This window comes from Parasteatoda tepidariorum, chromosome 3 (assembly GCF_043381705.1).
Source record: "Parasteatoda tepidariorum isolate YZ-2023 chromosome 3, CAS_Ptep_4.0, whole genome shotgun sequence".
Lineage (NCBI taxonomy): Eukaryota > Metazoa > Arthropoda > Arachnida > Araneae > Theridiidae > Parasteatoda > Parasteatoda tepidariorum.
The window spans coordinates 73,085,460-73,108,723 of NC_092206.1; the positions used below are offsets into that span (position 1 = coordinate 73,085,460).

General features: G+C 29.0%; 1 protein-coding gene across 1 annotated transcript in view; it reads left to right on the forward strand.

Annotated features, from left to right (window-relative positions):
• Nucleotides 1-627: 627 nt before the first annotated feature.
• Nucleotides 628-23,264, forward strand: part of LOC107440672 (inactive tyrosine-protein kinase 7) — an 80,071-nt gene continuing 57,434 nt past the window's right edge. The window contains exons 1-2 of the mRNA XM_071178839.1: nucleotides 628-884; nucleotides 16,115-16,426. Of these exons, the coding sequence (XP_071034940.1) occupies nucleotides 845-884; nucleotides 16,115-16,426 (352 nt within the window). The 5' untranslated portion in view covers nucleotides 628-844. The remainder of the gene's footprint in view (nucleotides 885-16,114; nucleotides 16,427-23,264) is intronic.

Below are 23,264 nucleotides of genomic sequence, written 5' to 3' on the forward strand. Positions count from 1 at the left end.
AGAAAAATAATGCAGATAGTGTAAGTGATTTTATAAATTAATAATCTTCTTATTTTTTAATGATTTAACGTTGAGTTAAATTTTAATGCTATGAAATAGAAATTGTGTGTTAAAAAAACATAAATCCAGTTATTATTATAAAAATGATGCATGCAGAGAAAAAAAAAAATCAAAATCAGATGTGCTGAATTAATTGATTTTAATATTTTTAAAAGAACCTAAATGTCGTATCGTATTTTATTTACTAACAACACAAGCACGACAGCTACGATTTCAAGTTCATTTCCTCGAAACCTTAACCCCATTAGTTAACACCTGCTTTCTAAAATTCATTACCATAATTACAGCATTATGATCTAAATGGAAACATACTATGCCAGATGAGCGATAAACAATTGAACCGAGAAGTCCTCAAGCGAAACATTCGAATTCGCGGAAGGATACGGAGAATTCTCAAACACCGAGTATTATTTCAACTATTATTATGAAAAATAACAGAAAAAGTATAACTATTCCATCTTTTTATACATTTCTTTATATAAATACCTTCGAAATTGAAAAATAGTAAAAATAAACACGGAACTTTTTTTCGTGGCGGAGTATTAGAATTTAGATCCGGTTCGCGGTATCTTTGATGGTTTCTCCCGGCATCAGTGTAGCACTCCGCCAAGTTGTTGAATCTTTCTTGTTGTCGTGTATCGACCGGCTAGGCAACGCATGATTTTGCCCGCTTCTTTAAATTGTGTTTAACGCTTCCATGGATATTCGACGCGCTTAATTTCAAGAATTATAATGATTTAGATATAGTGTCATCATCTCGAAGGCCAATCATCCAGCTGAAAAAATGGATATATTTCGTAAAACCTTTCTTTGTTTTTTCATAGGTAAGCGATTCGATTCTTATTTTCTTTCTTACGATATATTTTCTCGCGTCCACTATTTTCTGTTATATGATGCCGGCATTAATAGCAATATGGTATGATCTTATGTGTGTTGATCGGTTTTCGATTTTTAAAAATTTTAATACTAAATTCTGTTATTGATAAATTCTACAAAAAAAAATTGGATAGTTTGAAATATTTTTTTTTATGTGCAACATTTATTTTTATTTACATCTTTATACCAAAATAAATTATCACACAATATGTTTTTTAGAATACATCAAATGTACTGTCATATCAAATTTTTAAAATTATGATCAATCTTTATTCTTAATGTAAATTTTTACTTTCTCATTTTTTTCTGTAAACAATTTATACGTACTACTTACATATAACAACATTTTCATCCTGGTTCTTAAAAAAATATGCGAACTTATTGATTAATTATTTATTAATAACAACAAAATTTTAACTTGTTATTCTAAATTAGTTTTTTTAATAAATATCATAAATATATCCTTTAATTGTCTCGTAATTATTTTGTAAATTATTACTGTTTTTATATTTCAATATACAATTATGTATTGTTATAGAATAATATTTTGATTCTCAGATTAAAAATAAACAAAATTAAACATGTTTCTATTCATAATATTGAATTTAAGCTAACACCTATTGATCATAACTTAATTCAAAATTTATGTTAATATATGATATATTTATAAATTAAATAATAATATATATTATTTCAAAACTATTATTTGAATAGATCTTATTGCTATTTAAGATTAATATGTAAATCTTCGGTATATTTATTAATTCTTAATGGATTCTTAATTTTTTTATGAATTTTTAAAATGGAGTATTAAAAATTTAATTCAGTTGTTTATTGCTTTAAATAAATGTGAAGTAAACGTATTTCTCTTACTATTTTTATATTATTTGTTTATTGTACAATACTTGAATTTAGTCAGCCACATTGATATTAGTGTAAGGGCTGGGGGCTAGGAACAATTTAATGATAAGTAATATTTTCAAATTATGCAGGCAAGTTATTTAAAAGAATAGTAACGCTCATCATTTTTGTAGATAAAAAGTAATTTAGCGTGTTATCTAGTAGAAATTTCAGAAACTTTTAAAGTAGCAATCTGGAAACAATACCAAGAAACAGTTTGTTGTAAAAATGTCATATTTGGAAAAAGTGTGCTTATTACATAAGTAATTGCCCACAACATTTCAATTCAAGTAATTGTAACTTTGGGGGTTGCATAATGACTATTTAAGGTTGATTCGACCACAACCACAGGTTAATTACCACATAAGATAAATTAGTAATTGTAGTTATGTTTTTAGTAGTCAAGATTCTAAATAAATATATTTATAATAACTTTCGATTAAAAAAGGGGACTTTGAAAAAAGTTTGTTAAAAAATAGATTTACCTCCTTAATTTTTTATGGTTAATATAGTATTATAGTTAGTATGAAAAAAGAAAATATTTGTATTGGAAATATAGTAATTCAAGCTTTAAATTAATCCTTGCAATTAGTTTAGTTTTCCGCATTCATATACAGTATCATATGTTTCTGCCAATCAGGGTTGGCAAAATTCTTTTTTTTTCTTTTTTTTTCTTTAATCAGATATATTTTATTTAAATATGATTTTTTAAAAAAAATTTTTATTTACTAGCCAAATCATCTGATAAAAAACTAGTAGCCATTCTTAATATTATTTACAAACAACAATTCGGCTAAAATAGTTAAAATTTCTAACTAAGATGTTTAAAAAAAATTATTATTTAATTACTATGAACTAATCACTAAACAAATAAATCATGCTTATTTTTATTCAACTTAAACATCCTAAAACTTTAAGGACAGGAAGGCAATTTGTAAGTTAGATATTCAATCTATAAATTAGTTTAGATCAGAATACATGAAAAAAAAAAAAAAAAAATTTAGTTTCTCTAGACTGAATAAGTTTTTCTTCAGTGTTGAAAATCACAAGTTTTAAAAGCACTTAAAGTATTCAAATAGGCCCAAAACTAATTGAAATATTTTATGACCAGCTTTAAACATATTTCAATTATATCCATTTTGTTTTATATGCAGAAGAACTAGACTGAAAATATTTTCCAAAGGAGCCAAGGCCCACCATGGTTTGTCATACCAACAATGATGATGATACCCTCAAACTATTTTAAATGCAGTGAATGAAAAACTATAATTTATCAGTTTAACTTTACTTTTTTCCACTTTCGCTAATTTTATTTATTTATTAGTCATTTTGAAACATAATTTATTTTCATTATTTATTTGGATGAAGCCTTTATTATCAATGGAATCAGACTTTAAAGAGAATCACAGCCTAAAAAATATATTTATAAAAATATTTTCGACTTGATGATTTTTTTTAAAAAAATCAATTGTTTTAAATGAAGAATTTTTTTTTTAAATAATGATTTTTTTTCTTTCTTTTATTTTTTTTTAAATGTGATTTATCAACTGATTTATGTTATGTTAACCCTGCCACCAATACCTTAAGAAATTGCTTTTTATTCTATCAATCAGTCAAAGATTTATTGGAAGGTAGAATAGATCCTATTTAGTTTATTTATATTTTATTTATTGATGGAAAAAATTAGAGTTCATATTTAAAATGCTTTGGTTTCTATTTTTTTTTTTTTTAGTATTTCCTCATTAAATTAATATTTTCAGTTTCAAACTATTAAAGGGAAGCTATTTTTTGGTTAATATATTTATTTTCATTAAATTTTTTTTAATAACTTATTGTAACTTTTACTTAACTCTAAAACTTACTTAACTCTAATAACTAACTATTTTTACCTTTTTTTAAAAAATATTGGTTCAAAAAAATTTAATTCATGAAATTACATAGATCTTTAAATATCTTTACATTTTGCGTTTTTTATTTTATTCTAAAATTTTCTGAAAGGTAGAATAGATCCTTACAATAGTTGAATCTACAATATCAAAACATTTTTTAAAGCAAGGCTACATTTTTAGCTAATATATTTACTTTTAATAATTTTAAGCTAATAATTGTCTGTTTTGCATTTTTTTTGCCCAAAAGCTATGCCTGCAAAACGATATAGAGCTTTAAATAAATATTTTTAAATTCAGAGGTCATTTTAGAAGACATTCGGGAGCGTTAACGGGCACTTAACTATATTTTTTATAGTTAAGACGGACCTTTCACATAATATTTAATTGTAGAAACGGACCTTTCGCAAAATGTTTTTATCGTAAAAACCCAATACTCAATATTTTACCTCAACGGGGATCTTAAATAACAGTTTTCATTTTAAAAATGTAGCCGATGTCTTCAATTCATAATTTTAAAATCAATACTCAGAAAGATTTTTTTCCCCCTTTAATTCCAACTAAAACAGGACCTTTATTTTTAGATATTATCAAAAACAGAACCCTCTGACAAGAATCAGAATTTTACAAATATATTAGATACAGAAAATTGAATAGATTTTTACAATATCCCCCCCCCCCCCCCAAAAAAAAGAAGAAAAAATTCAAANGCCCCCCCCCAAAAAAAAAGAAGAAAAAAAGAATCTGAACAGACCACTAGTTTTGGTTATTTTCCACAAAAGCAGGATGTGATTTTCCCAAAACAATGAGTAGATTTTTCAGAATTTCACCAGAACAGTACTTATTACAAAAAATCTAAATTCTGTGATACCCTCTGTTTATTTTATTTTAATTAGAACAAAAATAGAGTCAAGCTAAAGAAATCTCTTTTCAAGCTCAAAATAAAGTTAGCCTATTTATATTAAGTAGGTAGTTAAGAAAGTTATTTGTCGATTCTTTTTTCCTATCCTATCATATAATTCGCTTGAAACGCATCTATTATTTTATATAAATTCCAAAAATCGAACAGCACCTTTTGTATAACGTTTTTTTTTATTTCTCCCGTAATTTCAGAACTTAATTTTTTTTTTAAAATAGTTCAATCTATTTTTTAAAAAAAATTCTTGAGAATACAAAGTTTTTTTTGTTGATTAAGAAAGCGGTTCATGGAGCTTTAAGACTTTCTGTTAAGTGTTTATTTAGGTGATGCATTTGGGATCATTATTTGAGAAATTTGGGTCCATTAACACAACACTATTTTAATCGTAAAAACGGACATTTTTACACTTAAATTATCAAAATATTTTATTACGAAAACGGTCCTTTCATAAAACTGTTCGTTAAAAAACTAAATAAATAATATCTTTAATTCATAATTTTAGAACTAAACTCTTCGAAACACCCTACCTTTTTTTCACCCCTAGACAGGATTTTCACAAAAACGGATCCTTAACGAAACATCTGAACTGACTCACCGTTCACGAAAGCAGGATCTAATTTTTAAATTCACAAAATTGTGAGAAAATTTTTGACAGTTTCAAAAAAAGTATATATATATAAACAATCAGAGGTAAATGACCTCCGAAATTTAAAAATTTACGCCCAAGTTTTGTCAATTGTTTGCTTAGCGTTTTATTTGTTTTATTTTATTATTATTATGGTTTAGAACGTTTTTTTCCCACTCTATATTAACTATTTAATGTTTGTTTTCCGTTCCTTTTTTTCCTGAATGTCTCTTGAAGAATAAATTTGAAGTTGACAATCACACAGATAGACATTACAAGAATATTGCGACTAAGTTATTTCTCTTCATGTGTTAATAAAAAATAAAAAAATCCCATTGTATCTTGGGAAATGGAAGATCTATTCTTCGGACCTGAGGAGAAAATAACTTATTCTTATATATTTTTCATATTTTTTTTCTTCCTTATCTTCCTTGAAATCCCACGTGTATGGGTTGGTTGACTTCGAAGCTATTTTTTCTGTTTACTCTAAAAGGGTTTTCTCGCCTCGAACATCAAATAGAATTTAATGATAGCCTAGGATAGAAGTGAAAACTACGCGTTGGGAAAGAAATGGCGCTACTGGAATAATTTACAGTAGTAGCTACTTTTCCAAAATCGTTTTCAGAAATTGAATGGATGAGATTAGTTTTTGTTGTAATAGAAGCGTGGCTTATGATTTGGTTTGCTTTTGTTATCGAAGTACAATGTCAAATAAAGATGACCATCATTATTTGTTTAGATATATTGTTGATAATAAGTTTAAAGAATTTTATAGCCGAAGAAATCGCATAAACATAATCAGGTGTCTGTTTAGAAGAAATTTGGGTCCGTTAACGGACCCTTCACAAAATAACTTTTCATAAAAACGGACCCTTTCCAAAATATTNTTTAAAGAATTTTATAGCCGAAGAAATTGCATAAACATAATGATACCTTGCATTTTTTTTCAAAAGAATGAAGTATAATTTCTTGAGTTGAAAGGAAAGTCATCAAGATTGTAGGTTGTTCTGTGCGCAAAAATGAAAACAGAACGTCTAAAATTTTGATTTATTGATCATATTTACACTTACTAATTACATTATTAATTGTTCAAAGGATTGACTTAAAGTTTTAATTATGCTAATGAACTCGATCAGACGACATTTTAAACTACGTAATCAGGCAGAGAAAAGCACTTAATTCGAACAAACTTCATCGCACAATTGTCCGGCTCGTTAATTCAAAAATATTTTCGTGAAAAAAAAATTTTTTTTTTTTTGCTTTGAATTATAATGGTTGTAAAAAATTTTTTATAACGGGCGAATTTTTACAAAATTTGAATGAAATCGGTCCAATAGTTTCTGAAACAAAATTTCAAAAAGTCTTTTTTTTTTTTTTTTTTTAAATTTATAATAGTTTTAAACCTATTCGAAATGCATTTTTTCTGAGGTAGTACATTGTGTCAGATTTTGTAACTTTAAATATCTTTTGCACAATTCAATCAGATACCTGCAAATGACGTCATCATAGGTAAATCATAACATTGGTAAATCGTGGATTCAAAAGCCAATCAGGCTCGTCGCACACGCCTGATGTCACTTGCCGGCATTCTAATTAACAATTTTGACGCTAGGATCTCGAACTATAAGGATTAAGATATAGCTATTAACGAACTATATCTTAATACATGCTCGAAAATTATGATAAAAAATCTAACTGAATTAAAACTTATTGAGATACTTTTTTTTTTTTTTTTTTTTTTTTTTTTTTTTTTTTTTTTTTTTTTTTTTTAATTTCTGCACTTTGTAAATAGTATCACAATGAAAGGAATGTTCGAAGTTAAGCAAAAAATATGATGGCGCTGTTTTAGAAAGACCGACTTTCTTATTTTGGAAAATTTTGACAAAGGAATTTCCTATTATATAATCCTATGTTATAAACGGATATTAAACAGCGAAATCTTAATTTGAAATTTTATCCTAGCTAAGCTTATATTAGATGTGTAATAAATATTACCTGTCATGAAAGTTAAACATCTTATCTACAAATTTATTTCCGTTCTTAATTATTTTGACAAATAGACATTTTTGGGACCTTCAACACAACTCTCTTCGCACATTTAAATAATCATTCAGACTCTTAGTATTTGTCAAAGCAGGGTTTTGAGCAGACTTTATGAATGGCCTTTTTTATGAAAATTCTACTTTGTGAAACATAGGATCCTAAATACTGAAATCCTAAATACTGAATCTTAAAACCCCGAGGTCTGAAAAGACTGTAGAATACATACTGTAGATACATGTTTTTGTCAATTTGTGAAGAATCAGATGAAAGGCCGGCCATCCGTATGAAAACAGTGAAAAATCATTTCAAATTGTGAAAAATCATATGAAAGGCTATTTTTTTTAAAAAATGAAATTAAATTCTGCTATTTTGTAGAAGACACATATTCTCTTTTTCGTTTATCTATGTTGGGGAATGGACCATAATTTCTTTTTAAAAAAAATTCTGCTAAGATCTTAAAAGTATTCAACATTAGTGTTTAAAAATCACTGGTTTCGAATGTAGAAATGTTTCGAATGCACAGCATACATACTTAGTTTGTGCGTAAGGCTGTTTTTCGAAGGTTCCGTTCGTCATATGAAATAATGTTTTTTTTTTTGTGAATTATATACTATTATCATAACTGATGTAAGTTTGCTACTGTTACTTATGACTGTTAGGTCAAGTTTAGCCTATAAATATTCAGCAATCTATATCCTTGTTCTGAAAATGGTGCAAAATGTCAATATGTAGAAAATCCACAGTTATGTGAAAATGAAAAGCGTTTGTGGTCTAATGTTTTAATGTTTAAAAATTTATTCCAATGCCGCATTATCTAGGTTCATAAAAATTTACAAAACCTGATAATAAGGCAGTGATTTTGATAATTTTCATCTAGTATTTTGAAAAATGTCGCCAATTTGGCGATTTTTAAAATATTTTAGTTATTTGTTCGTATTAAAGCCAAGATAGTTCTTCGCAGAATGATGGTATCCATAGTATAAAATAGTAGCTTTGCTTCAAGTGTAAGGCACTTAAACTGTCTTTTTTTTTTTTTTTCCTTGGCGAACTAAGTTATGTTTTGTAATAGTAACCAGGGGTCTGTCCAGACATTTTATGGAAGGTCCTGTTTTTGTGAAATTTTGAAAAAACTACTCATAATTTGTGAATATGAAATAAGCGTTAAGTCACATTCTTTCAACCAGGGTCCTGCTTTTGTGAATTTGTGCAAATAGGGTTCCTGTTATTGCAGAAATTGCTAAAAACCTTTTCTAGAAGTTTTTAAATTGTAAATAGATACAAGATTCTGCTCAACAATTGCTGCTACTAAATTAAAAATGCAACATACAAATATTTGGTATTTAGCTTATACTGCTCAACACAGGATATTCATTTTGGACGAATAATGGAAGCAAAATCACTCACATTTTTAATAATTTCAATTCACGTATTTTAAATAGCACAACTTAGTTATGTATCACTTTTAATGTGTTACGCATTAAGTAAGTTAAAACAATTCTTAAATTTATAATATTTTATTTAAAAAATTGCCAGAAGTTAATTTTTATTTACATAATATTCTTTTAATTAATTTTATGAATAAATATAAATTGATCAATTATTTATTTGAAAACAAAAATTATCATTTAATATCAATGAGAATGTGCATACGATGTTTGTAAAAGTAGAAATATTTTCTTAGAATACTGCATTTGGAATTTCAACTTAGGGAAACTTGGAAAACTTAGTTCGTTTCGAACCTTCTTTCTCTCCCCNACAATTGCTGCTACTAAATTTGAGATGCAACATACAAATATTTGGTATTTAGCTTATACTGCTCAACACAGAATATTCATTTTGGACGAATAATGGAAACAAAATCACTCACATTTTTAATAATTTCAATTGACGTATTTTGAATAGCACAACTTAGTTATGTATCACTTTTAATGTGTTACGCTTTAAGTAAATTTAAACAATTCTTAAATTTATAATATTTTATTTGGAAAATTGCCAGAAGTAAATTTTGATTTACATAATAAAAATTAATTCTATTAATTTCTATTAATTAATTTTATGAATAAATATAAATTGATCAATTATTTATATACAGAAAAAATTTTAATTTAATATCAATAATAATGTGATGTGCACACGATGTTTGTAAAAGTAGAAATATTTTCTTAGAATACTACATTTGGAATTTCAACTTAGAGAAACTTGGAAAACTTAGTTCGTTTCGAATCGTCTTTTTTTTTTTTTCCCGGGAAGAGTTTATTCGATTGACAAAACAATAATGACGATAAACAAATTTATGAAGGTTCCGATTAAGAGATAAATTATTTTGTGAAGGGTCCGTTAACGGACCCAAATTTCATCTAAGCAGACCCCTGGTAACTGTTAGTAAGCAGATTTTCCGTACTGTACAGCTGCTAAATTGAGAATTACAGCTTCAATCACTGCTTACGATTCAAAGAGAGTAAAAAATAAAACTCCAAATATCTACCCGAATGAGGTCTCTCTCATATTCCTTGTAGTAAAACTAGTTTTAGGTGGATCACTCTCCTATGATGGATAGTTCAAATCTTTTTTTCTTTCTCTTGTCTCTGGTGGCCTTTTAAGGTGAATCAACTATTCCATTGTATTGGTTTTTCCGTTTGTCGAATCCTCAGCTCCCGTTCTCGTTGTGTTGGAGTGGCGCAATTTATGGCTGTACCCTGTATATGGGTGTACTTCAATCTTCCCCCCTTCATCTCTGGAGAACTATTGACCATGTGAAGTGGCGGGGGAGTCTGGCCAATTTGGTACTTCTCTTGTGACTCAGATGGTGCTATACCGTCTGGTGGAGTAGAAAATAAGCCTGTACTTTTTTTAGTACTTCAAGGGCCCTTTGTATTGATAATTTTCTACATTAGTCCCTTACAGTTGCGTTATGTCGTTTAACTGGTTGATTAGGATGTCCGTTTAATTCTGTTCAGTGTATCCATTTTATTTGTTAAGAGTTAGTTGACGTTCATTAAGTGAACGACAAAGCCGTTTGGCTATAGCTAACTATAACTTTTATTTAGAACCTTGATTAAGAATAGTAAATGGGGGGAAAGGAATGTTAACTGGAGTATCTCCATAATATTGGTCTTGAAAATAGTAATTTTAGAACTTTCCTCATCCCTTTTCAAGGATACCTTGTTTTCCATTTACCAATGCAAAAATCAGTCATTGTTTTCAAATAAAATCAATTCAAGTTAAATTCTTTCATTTTTTTTTTAAAATTATGCATTAAAACAAACTATGATTGTTGAAGATTGCACTTAGTTTTTAAAAGGACTGCCCAAACTTTTCTTAAAAAGGGGCTTCAAAAAGTATATTTAAAATTTTGCAGGTTATATTAACGCACATTTTGTTTGTACCAATTACTTATTATATATTATTCATTTCTCATGAGCGAAATATCAATTTCTTAATAAAAGCCTTAGCACAATAACTTATATAGCTTTGAAAATGTGTATTTGCAAAGTAAATGATTTTAAATGCTTACGCATGTTATTATCTTAAAGGTTATAGAATTTAATTATCGCAAATTTTAAAATTTTCCCATATTAAAAATAATTTTTTTTATTTGAATTTGACTCTAAATAAATAAAATGTCTAAAACAAAATTTTCTTTATGTAATTTTAAATTGGCATCTAAGTAATTTAGAAATTTTATTTTCAGTGTTTTCTCAGAATTAAACGAAGTGAGTTTTATAAAATTTAATTTAAATATCAGTAATTCATGACTGAAAGTATACATTGTAATAGAGCCATACCTATCATCCAAAACCAAAAATCAAACAACAAATATTTTACTCATTAATCATTTACGATTTAAATCGAATCATTTGATGATAAGTAGCAACTAAATGTTATGCACTTTATTGATTTCTTTGAAGAAAACTTAGAAATAAAAAAGAGAAGGCGGGACTTCTAATAATTTGCACGAACTGCCTACTAACACGCAAATCTATGTCTCTGGTCGGATAGCGTTGCTAAGAGTAACCACCCACAACATTTACACGTCACCCCCTTGCATATTTCAGAAAGTTACACTTCAATAGTTGGTTTCTTTAATTTTTTTCTCTGATAAGTATTTACTTTCAGTTTCCTGGTAGAGAGTGGAGCAATTTGACATTTTCATTACGTATTCAATGCTAGCACGAAGCCATAGCAGCTGAAATTTTTTTTATAAGATGTGTCTTATCACCTATATTGTTGTGACGCCGAATTTTTTTATCGTATGATTACTACATAAGAATTAACTATAAGTTTTGAATCGCATCTTGTTTGGTAATTGAGCTATGTGCTGAAAATGGAACTTTTTTTTTTTTTAAATTTTTATATGGTTTCGTTCCTCAATCTAAAAATTAATTCGGAACTTCAGTTTGAATGCGACGCATTAGTTGATATTTGATAATTAGGAGCGCTCTGCTTTTGCTTTCTTGGATTTTAGAAAAACTTATTGATTTTAGTTTTAACGATGCTCTTTGTTTTTAACTAACTTATAATGAGAGAACGTCATCATTCCTCCGTGCAATATTTTTAGAAAAAATGAAAAATAAAGGCTTTGCTTTATATTAGGAAAATTAGATCTTGTTAACTTGAATGTTTTTTTTATGAATTTCAGATCTATTCCCAAATTTCATAAAATTAAATTAATAAAATTAAACTTTTAATAATTTTGAATTGATTAAATTAATGCTGCATTTTTTTCTGTGTTTACATTTTTAAATATTAACTTTCATTTTTACTTGCCGGTTTGGGTGTAGCTTCAAAATTCCTTTAACACAAATTGTCCAAAATGAAAACAAATTGTCCAAAAAATGAAAAATAAAGGCTTTGCTTTATATTAGGAAAATTTAGATCTTGTTAACTTGAATGTTTTTTTTTTTATGAATTTCAGATCTATTCCAAAATTTCGTAAAATTAATAAAATTAAGTTTTTAATAATTTTGAATTGATTAAATTAATGCTGCATTTTTTTTCTGTGTTTAGATATTTAAATATTAACTTTCATTTTTACATGCCGGTTTGTGTGTAGCTTCGAAATTCCTTTTACATAAATTATCCAAAAACAATTTTTTTTTTAAATCTAAAAGCAGATAAAGGTATGATATTGTACAATCTTTCTAAAGATGGCGATAGCGGAATTTATTGATACAAATTAGGCAGAAAAGATCCGTTTGAATTGTTAATTTCCTCTCGGTAAATATAGTTCTGATAGAGCTACGACCTTGTATCCTGTATTGGCCGAGAAAGATACTGCCGAGTAAATAACAGTTATCAATTTATTTGTTAACTTTAAATAACAATGGATAGAAGCATCTTTTTCTATCCTCACCTTTCGAAAACATCCCTTTTAAAATTATATTTGGTTTTGGAGAAAACGTCTTTTAAAAGGGACTTTTCGGAGTTGGTATATATATATTTTTTAATTCTTTATATTAATTGCCAATTCGAAAGCAGTTTTTCTCTTGAATCTAGAATCATTAAATTTATATTTTCAACAGGGAAAAAAATGCTTAAAAATGGCTAGAAAAAGAAAAAAGTTTCCACTTGCACATCAACTCAATGAACGTAAAATACCGTACCGTTACCAACTTAGATAACTTGACATTTTTTTACAATTGGATACCTACAAGCAGTGTTTTCATCATAGAAAAAAAAAATGGGTGAGAATTTCTCACCCTTTCTCAAAAGCAGGGTGAGATTTCAAAAAGTTAAGTGAGATTTCTAAAAACTAAAAAAAACACAAAAACTCTTTTAAAAAATTATTTCTTTAATTATAATAAATTTTTAACTTCTTCTATTTTTTAAAGCATTGAATATTTTTGGTGCATCATCATAGAAGATTTTGCCTTTACAAGGTATTNGACGTCATCGTGGCATTTGTCGACTTAGAAGCCAATCAGGTTCGACACATGCGTGTGACGTTGCTTACAGGTATCCAACTAAATCTGATTTAAATCACATAGTTAAGCATAATGACTTCACTTCTCGAGTTGCTACTACAAAACTGTCAACAAGTTTTGAAAATTATCCTTTAAAAATTCTTCAATGTGTATTCTAACAAAATTTGTCCTGAGCATCATGATCGCGTGTGTGCATTATTTTTCCTTTCTTATTTAATTTGTTTTTGTAGTGACCCCTGTTTGGTTGCAGAAATAATTAACTAATTTTATATTAAGATAGTAATAATTTGTATGGACATGAAAAATAGGCTGACGCCGTATTTTTAAAAGATTTAGTGGTTCACTATTCAAATAAGGCCTTCTTACTAACTTTTTTAAATCTCTCTCCGTTTAATACAAAGAAAAAATAAATAAATAAAACAAATAAAAAAATATATTTCAAATCAAAAATAAATTTTAATGGCCCTGTTTATTTTTGACTATTTATCATTAAAATTTTATCAACTTTTTTAAAATAAAAATATTTTTAGTTTTACTGTATTTTTTTTTTAAAAAAATGGTGAGTAAAGAAATATTGTAAAACTGCAAATATGTTTTCATAGTAAACTAAACAAGTGGATTGAAAAAAAAATTTCAACAGTTTTTTCCCCCTTCGTCGTTGAAATTTGGCTTTATTTAACATGATGCGTAGCGTTTTTGAAAAGTGCTTAAAGGTGCTTATTTTCGATTTTCGTTATTTAAAAGTCCTTAAAGGTGCTTTTTTTTTGTTGGTATTTTTTTAAAAAGTGTTAAATTTTTCCTTTTCAAAAATAAGATTTTTTTTCGTTACCATTTCGATTTTCACATTATGCAAAAGCGTGCTTTTCACATTGTTCTATTCAGCCGTTTTCATAATTCATTTTGGCGTACTGTCAGTCCATAATGTATGAAAGCGCCAATTATTTTACAGGTTTGGTGGAATACTTTCAAATCCGCATGTGCGCATAGTGAGTTGTGTGTATGGTGAGGATTATTGCACTCTCATGTGCTGCATTTTACAAGATATTCTCAAATTTAAGCTTCGTTTTCCACCCTCTGAAATCGAACCGAAAAATCTCTCGATTATTTTCTAATGGCTAATATAATCAAGAAAATAGTTCTTTGTCAGAAACTAGTTATTTTATTATGATCATGTAAAGTCTTTGAATATTATTTTGCATTTTGTTAATGTACATAGTGCTTAGGAATATTTTTTGAGTGCTTAAAAAGTACTTAAAAGGTGCTTATTTTTTGTTGAAAGATTTGGCTATGCACACTGTTTAACATTTTTTCCTGACACCTGTCCCGTATGCGGATTGTATCATTTTAGCTCAATTACATCAACAGCAGAAAAATAATTATTCTGTCAATACTTCACTCAAACGCGATACGAATCTTAAAAAACTCATCACCTGCCGACGAAAGTTCAAGACAGATATTTTAGACAAAAATAATTTGCCGAAAGTGATTGCGATTGTATTTTCAAATTCTTTTAAAATGCAGCTGCATCTTATCATCAACATAAAATTATTGAAATTGTATAAGTCATCTTTGTACCTGAAGGTTAAGGTGGTTTGGTTTAAAAGGAAATAAATACACAACCACTTGAGTTCTTTGCCAAGATGAACTTTTTCTTTTTTTTTAAGGTCTTGGTCAGACCACGCCCACTCTCGTTAATCATCTCCAATGAGTGATGACGGGCCGCTGACGTCACAACAGGTGGTCACGCTATTCCGAATAACTTGGCATCGTCTTAGAAAATTAACTACCTTTTATTTATTGTTTTTGTTGTGCTCGTTTATTTTTCATTTTTCTGTTTTGCTTTATATCATGTTTCTTGATTTTTTTTTCGCCACGCATCGTGATTTTTTTCTTATTGCTTTCTCTCGAGCAAAGAGAAAGTATAAAAATTTGAAATGAAAGCCAGCTTTGGCTAAGAAGCACTACTCAAACATAATCACCACTTTGCGAACAATGCTTTGAATCATAATTTTTGAGGATAATGGAGGTTCTCGGAATCTACGATGTCTTTTATTTGATTATTTATTTATTTTGAGGATAAGTTAAACGACTATGCACATGTTTTACTTTCGTGTTTTGTTAAGACTTTTTTTCGACTGACAGTGAATAAATATTTTTTTTAAATCGTTTAGATTTGAATTTATTTTCGAAAGCGAATCAGTTGCTTTCCTTACTGAATAGATTCTTAAGTATAAGTGGCTGATTTTTTAAAAAAAAAAAATCTTTTTTCATGAAAAGGAAGGGATTGTAGCATTTTGAGCAGCAATAAAGAAAGGAGAAAATATAATGCCGGAACTTCGAAGGTTTAAAGAAAACTACAATTTCTAAAGTAAAACGCTTTTAAAAAACTTAAGTACAGACCAGAAAAGAGAGCTTTTTAAAGTAACTTTAACCAATAGAAATTGGAAATGAATCAGAAAACTTTCAGATTTTACTTCTATTATTAATCGTTTTATTACTTATCGGTGTTCTATTATTATCGATTATTACACCAAGCCGCACGGAATATTTAATAAGCTAATGAGAAAATACTGCTAACAAAAACACAAAATTATTTGATCCGTAAATTTTCACGCTTCCAACTGTCCGTTTCTGGCTATCGAAAGAGGCTACAGATGGCAAAATTATGCCAATAAAATTCTGCAATCAAACGTTTTTGATTCGTAATTAAATAGTATACACAGTTGCCTGTTTTTTGTTTACATTTGTTAATCATCCATTGGTACATAAGCTATAAGTTGACTTAAACTTTAGCTAAGTTAACTACATTCTGGATTTATTTGTGCGTACTGTACTTTATTTTCTGTTGAGCTTAATAAATTTATTCGGCACTTTTTTTCAGAATACTTTCTGCTGGCCTTGACATTCGGACAAGACAGTTACTATTTCCAACCACATCCACAAGATCAGGATGTTCGAAAGGGACAAAGTGTCACTCTCGAATGTGGCGTGTCAAACAACCGACACGTGGTGTTCTATTGGACATTGAATGGGGATTCAGTTGCTAACACGTCTCGCCGGTTTCAGGTTGGTAGCAATTTGCACATAACTAGAGTTGACCCATCTAAGGATATTGGAGAATTCAAGTGCATTGCTACTAACGTCACTACTGGAATATCTCTGGCTAGTCAAGGAGCTCAATTAAATATTCTTTGTAAGTACACAAGTTTTTTTTAATGCATAATCTTAGAAGAAATCCACTTGGTATAACTGATTTGTGAAACACAGAGCAAATATTTGTTTGTCACTACGTTTTGTTAACAATTTTTACAACCATGAGGGATATAGTTCTCGAAGAATTCTGATTTCTTCAAGAATTCTCCATAGAAGGCTGTTCAAAAACTCTAGAATTCCATTAATGGCAAATTTTCTTTAACCTACGTAGGAAATTTAAAATTTAACGTATAAAAAAAATTCATTCATGAATTCTGGTAAACCTAAAGTAAGCCAGGATATATTATTTTTTTAAACCTCTGCCGAAACATAGAGATTGGATCTTTTTTCCGATCGAATGATTTATGATATATTTAATTAAAGACGTTTATTACGTCAGGGCTGATTGTGCTCCGGAAAGAATCCGGATTTCCGGATTTTTCGCTAACCTTGATCCGGAAGTTTCCGGAGAACGAAGGTCCAGACGTTTCAAAAAATCATTGATCACAAAAGTTTCCGGAAATCAAATTTTGAAAGGTGGAACTTAAAAACACAGTTTGTCCTAATTGTTTGTAAGGGAGAGCCAGATACTATATAATTATAAGCTTTATATTCAAGATTAATATAAATTTTTTATCTGTATTATAGTTATTATAATCATAAACTCACGAAAGAAAAATTGTAAATTTCAATTACTTCTCCAGGTTATCATAAGTATGTGTAAATGGTATAAGTATGTGTAAATTTTAAATACAGGGTGATTCTAAAAAGATGGGCAAAATTTTAAGAAGTGATAGTACACACCCAAGCAAACAATTTTTATCAAAGAATGCATGGTCGAAAGCAAAACGCAAAACCGCTAGAGGGCGTCAAAGTTTATGTTCTTATATGAGGCAAAAACACACAAAGAACGATGAAGTTAAATTATAAAAACAAATTTAATGGCATGTGATTACAATAAATGTTCAAAACAGTGGCCGGCAGCGGCTATTCTCGCAGTACAACGGCGAAGAAAAGATAGGCGAACATTCTGAAACACACCAAGCATATCACGAACTTTCCCTGCAGCGGCCGAAAGCTTGGCGACAAGTAACGCAGCGCAGTGACTTGCAACAGGAATGGAGCTTTCACTTTTGGCATCAAACAACTTTCCAAATGCGCCAGCACCTTTGCGTTTTGTTTTCGACCATGCATTCTTTGATAAAAATTGTTTGCTTGGGTGTGTACTATCACTTCCTAAAATTTTGCCCATCTTTTTAGAATCACCCTGTTTATTTTAAGTAAACTAAGAAAGATTGAGGAAAAGAAAAAAACCCTGTTTAAATTTTTTCCCATTTAAACTGTTTTTTTTTTTTCTCAAGAAATTTTCCGGAATTTTAACTTGGGCTCACAATCACCCCTGATTACATAGATAACCATTTTTAAAAGATTTTTCAATACGGGATTATGTATTGCTAGTTTCTCTTGGTTTTATCAAACATTCTCCTGGATTTTGTGGTACATATTGAAAGATTCCCATCCCATAAAAAAGTCCTTATCAAAATAGATTTTTTTTTTCACTTAGTCAAAAAATCAAATCAACGTTTAGCTATAATATGGGACACATTTCCTACATTATGTAAAGTTGTGTTCAGTTGAATCCCGTTTCAGTTACAGTTAAGCTATAGTATCATGTAATCAAGTTGATGAAGTACGATAATATGGCTCAACTTAGCACCCTATAAAAATCACACCCAATTATTTAAACGATATTATGATTCTATTCTTCAAGATTTTTAACGGTGCATTACTACCAAATTGAAATAATTATTATGTATACAACTAAATAAAGAAGGTAAGCCTTAAGTAGAAAACAAACCTTTCAAATTGTTCTTATATTTTTCTTGTTTAAGTGCTGGAAACATTTTATCGTACTTAACGGAATATTAATTTTGATAGATTCAGCAAAACCTACAAGAATGGCGACCGTCTAGTTTTCTGGGATACAAATGGCTCTAAATTCATCGCCCGTGAAAGCTGAGCTAGTTTTTCTTTAAAACTCGTTGAGGGTTTAATTAATGATATTCATTAGTCTGAGTGAAAGTAATAAATGAACATTAATAAATTTTTTTTCACTTTAATTACGCTGTCAGAAAAATCGAATCAACGTTGCAAATTTCCTACAATCTGCAAAGTTGTGTTCAGTTGAATCCCGTTTCAGTTAGAGTTGAACCATAGCATCATGAAATTAAGTTGATGAAGTATGATATGGCTCAACTTAGCACTATATTGAAATTCAGGGTGCGTAGCGTTTTTAAAAAGTGCTTAAAGGTTATTATTTTCGATTATCGTTTTTTAAAAGCCCTTAAAGGTGCTTTTTTCATTAGGTGTTTTTAAGAGGTGCTTAATTTATCCTTTTTCAAAATGAGATTTTTCCTTTACTATGCTGATTTTCGCTTCGAATTATCCAAAAAGACACAGTTCACATTATTCTATTCAACATTTTCACAATTAATTCTACCCCAATCTATTTCGCCGTATTGTTAGTCCATTCTGTATAAAAACGCCATTCGTTTTACATGATTCTAAATTTCATGATTTTTGACAAAAACAACGCCAAAAGATTTTGACATGACGGTTAAAACAAGATAAAACAGTCACTTGTCAATAACTTTCCCCAACCCTGCCTAATTATGATATTTTTTTAAAGTGCTTAAAAAAATTTTTTGAGTGCGGTGAAAAGTGCTTACTTTTTGTTGAATAATTTGGCTACACACCCTGAAATTGCAATAAATTTAAATGATATTTTGATTCGATTGTCTTCAGAAATTTAAACGGTGTGTATATTGCTAGAAAATTCAAATAAATGTAACTAAATAAAGAAGATGAGCCTCTCAAGAAGAAAGCAAACCTTTCAAAATATTCTTACATTTCTCTTGTGTAAGTTTTGGAAACCTTTTAACGTTCCTTTAACGGAATATTGATTCCGATAGAAGATTCATCTGTAAAACCTACAAGAATGGTGACCGTCCAGTCTTCTGGGATACAAATGGACGCTGTTGATTCATCGCCCGTGAAAGCTGAGCCAGTTTTCCGATAAAACTCGTTGAGTGAAACTAATGATGCGCGGATTTATTTCACTTGGAAGAGATCTTAAGAAGAAGGCATCTTAATATGATTTGCGAGCAGACTTGAGTGTCAACCAAAGACGATAAAAAGAAGGAAAAAAACCATTAGATTTTGTTACTTAATGACCAAAAAGTTTCGTCGTCCTTTCTTAAAGTCTTGTCAGTGTTGGGTTAAGTATTTGGTGAAAGAACGTTTTATGTCCTCGTAAATTCCAACGTTATGCAGGCCGGATATGTCTACGCGATCATTTCTGTGAAAAAGTTAAATGAATTATACGAACGATTCTTTTTAAAAACAGCGGCTTTTAAGCTTATTTAAAGCGTACAAGATTTATGTGCAATATTAATTTTTTTTTTTTCTAAGCGTATTGCTTTCTTTTGTAACCATTTTAGTGAATATTCTCGTTGAATAAGCACTGACTATTATGTCAGGCTCGTTAGTGAATCTGTATGAAGAGCTGTTTATTTGTTAGTATAAATGCACTTTTGAAATCTTAAAATCTTATTTGTTAGAATAGTTCAAATCGGTGACATGGATTTGATAAAAAATAAAAAAAGATCTTTAACATTAATACATGGTAATGTTGGTACTTAGAACCACTGTATCATACAAGTTTGCCGCTACCTTAATAAATATGTTGGTTTAAGTGGTATATCTGTTTACGTTGAACGGTAATATTGAATGATTAAATGCAAGGAATTAATTCGTACGACACTATGAAAAAACTTAGCATCGTACTAAGGTTGCATCGGTCTAAAATTACTAATTACGTATGTGTTGAAGAATATATTGTATTCCATACCTATCACTTAACCCTACCGGTCACAATTGTGATATCAGTTATTGACTCATTTTCAGCTCTTCCATCTACAATGGCCACACTTATTCCATTCGCATGTTAACACTTATTCCATTCACATGAGACACGGGTGTCAGGTTTGCATAACGATCAAAGACGCTAAGCTTTTTCCTAGGATTCGTTTCATAAAGCTTGTAAACCAGCCCTCGCCAGGTTTTTCATTCTGATAAGATAAGAAATAGAATTTAACGTGCATCATTTTCTGCTTGTCACACGGATATCAAAATCTGGTTCCTGCCAACAAGCATTCGATAAGATCCTATGCTTTTTTTTTTTAACTCTTAAATAAATTTAATTTATGTGAGATTAGGTGGTTTGACGGTGCGTGGAGTGTGCCTTTTGGGCTTTCGGTTAATCGATCGGAGAAGCATGAGCGTTTTACATCTAGATCTCTGAAAGCAGATGATGTTGATGGAAAAAAGCTTATGGCTGGGTTCATGTTTTCGACATGTTTCGACGGATTCTAAAATAATCGATATTAAGTATCAAAAAATTTGAATTTTTGGACCACCATCTTTTTATTTTAATTAAAATCAGGGTGGTTCCCACTGGTCAGGGAAAATCTGGAATTGTCAGGGAATTTTATTTCAACTCCAAAAATCAGGGAATGGTCTGGGAAAGTTGCAATTTTTTTACAAAAACCTGGAAAATTTCTTCATTATACCTGGAAAAAAACCAGTCTTAAAATTGTCAGTAACAGTACTCAGTTGTTGAGATTCGAGTTAAATAATTCTAACATCTATTACAATTATTTATTGTAAAAATTTTACATTTTAGACAAATTGAAATGCTTCCCTCCTCATATAATATTTATTTTACATGGAAAATCCAATATTTGGCATTACAAATAAAAGAATCAAAATTTTCTGATGAAAAATTTCATCGCATAGATAAAATATGGTATTGATTTTCATTGAAATTTACTTGATATACCTGGAAAAATCAGGAAATTTTTTTTCTGAAATTGAGTGGGAACCCTATTAAAAATGCTAATAAAAATTGCAAATTTCGATAGTTCAAACTTAGGACCATCTACTTTGTACATATATTATTCAGACATGTAGCCTTACCTGCAGGACTCATTATTTTAATTTCTCCTTGAATTCTATCATTTTATAAAAAGAAACTGTTAATAATTTTACATTATCAAATTTTTATTTTTACATTATCAAATTTAATTTTAAAAATTGAAATGTAATTTAGCAATTTTTACATTATTAAATTTAATTTTACAAATTCTAATTTAGCAATCTTACATTGTCAAATTTAAATTGATGAATTCAGGGATCCGCATACTTTTTTATTATTTTCAACAAATGCGATAACAAGCCTTAAAGAGTGAAGTTTAGTAGTTTCACAATTATTGATTCGTCTCTTGATCTGATTTGAGAAATGCTCCATTGTAATCAACAATACAATAATCATATGCTAGAATTTTTAATAAGTTAATTCAGAGATCATCCGCTAAATTATTTTTGTACAAATATGTTAAATGGCATATTCACCGTGTTTTCATTTCGGGATTATTGAAATTCTATCTTCAAAATTATTTGATTGAGGAAATCTTGCAAATTTTAATCAAATATGGGTATGGCTATGAGAAAATATTTACAAATTTATACTGATTTTACTATACATTGATCTCAAACTATTACACGTTGTTCCTCTATGTATGTTTCATGTTCATATAACCAACTGCAAAACTTCATCGATCTACTTTGTTTTGAAATATAATTACAATCATCAGAAAACTGCTTTTAGAGCAATAGATTAACTTAGTTTAGTCAACGCCAAACCTTTTTGGATAAAAATAAATAATGAAATACTTTTTCTTTCCATCCAAATAACTTACGGAGGATCTCTACAACAAATCTAAGTCTTAAAGTTGTTTTTCTTCCAACAATTAGATTGGCGTCGTGACTTGCATTACAGATTCAAGAGGAGCGATGGGGGAAATTAGAGGAGGGAGTGTTTGCCCACGGGGACGCATCAGCGGTCGCATCCCATTAAAGAAAGACTCGAACTCAAGACATTTCTTGGATAGCAAAGGGAAATAAATTGCGTGATTATTCCGAGTTTTTCTTTTCAAATCTTGTTTAAAATAGGAAAGGTGAAGATATATTGCAACGCTAGATGGAAGTAGCTTATCTTGAACTGGAAGGAAAGAATCGAACATTTGTATGCAAATTGCCTTTTTCCAGAAAAAATATTTTTTGACGCGCTGAAAACATTTCAATTTATTTTCTTCAACGCTTTTCATTTTAGCTTATTTATAAACATGTTACATTGTAATTCTTGAGTGCGTGCTATAAAAAGCAGGTACTTGTTCTCTTGCCAGAACTTTATAGAAAAGAAAGGTTATTTTTTAACTCTTGAAAATGATTATTTACCCGATTCAGATGGTTATAAACAGGAATGAACTGTTTCAGAATTTCAATATCGTTTCATAGTGTCAGAAAATATGTATTTTTCATAATATTTTTTTTCAATTTAATTTATTCATATAAATAAAATTGAGCTGTTTTTGTTTCCAACATTTATTTATTAATTTAAGGGAGTTTATTTTAGTTCTAAACTAAAGCCATATTTCTAAGAAATAAATAATTTTATGTTCATATAAAAATATGTAAACAGGGGTGTGTTTAGATGAAATTTGGGTTCGTTAACGGACCCTTTACAAAATGATTTTTCTTTTAATCGGACCATTCACAAATTTGTTCATCTTCATTATTGTTTTGTTAATCGAATAAACCCTTCCTAGGGCAGAAAACAAGAAAGATGGATGTAAACGAATTAAGTTTTGTCTTCGGCAGACGATCCTTCCATTATTCGTCCGAAATGAATATTCTGCGTTCAGCAGTATAGGCTAAAT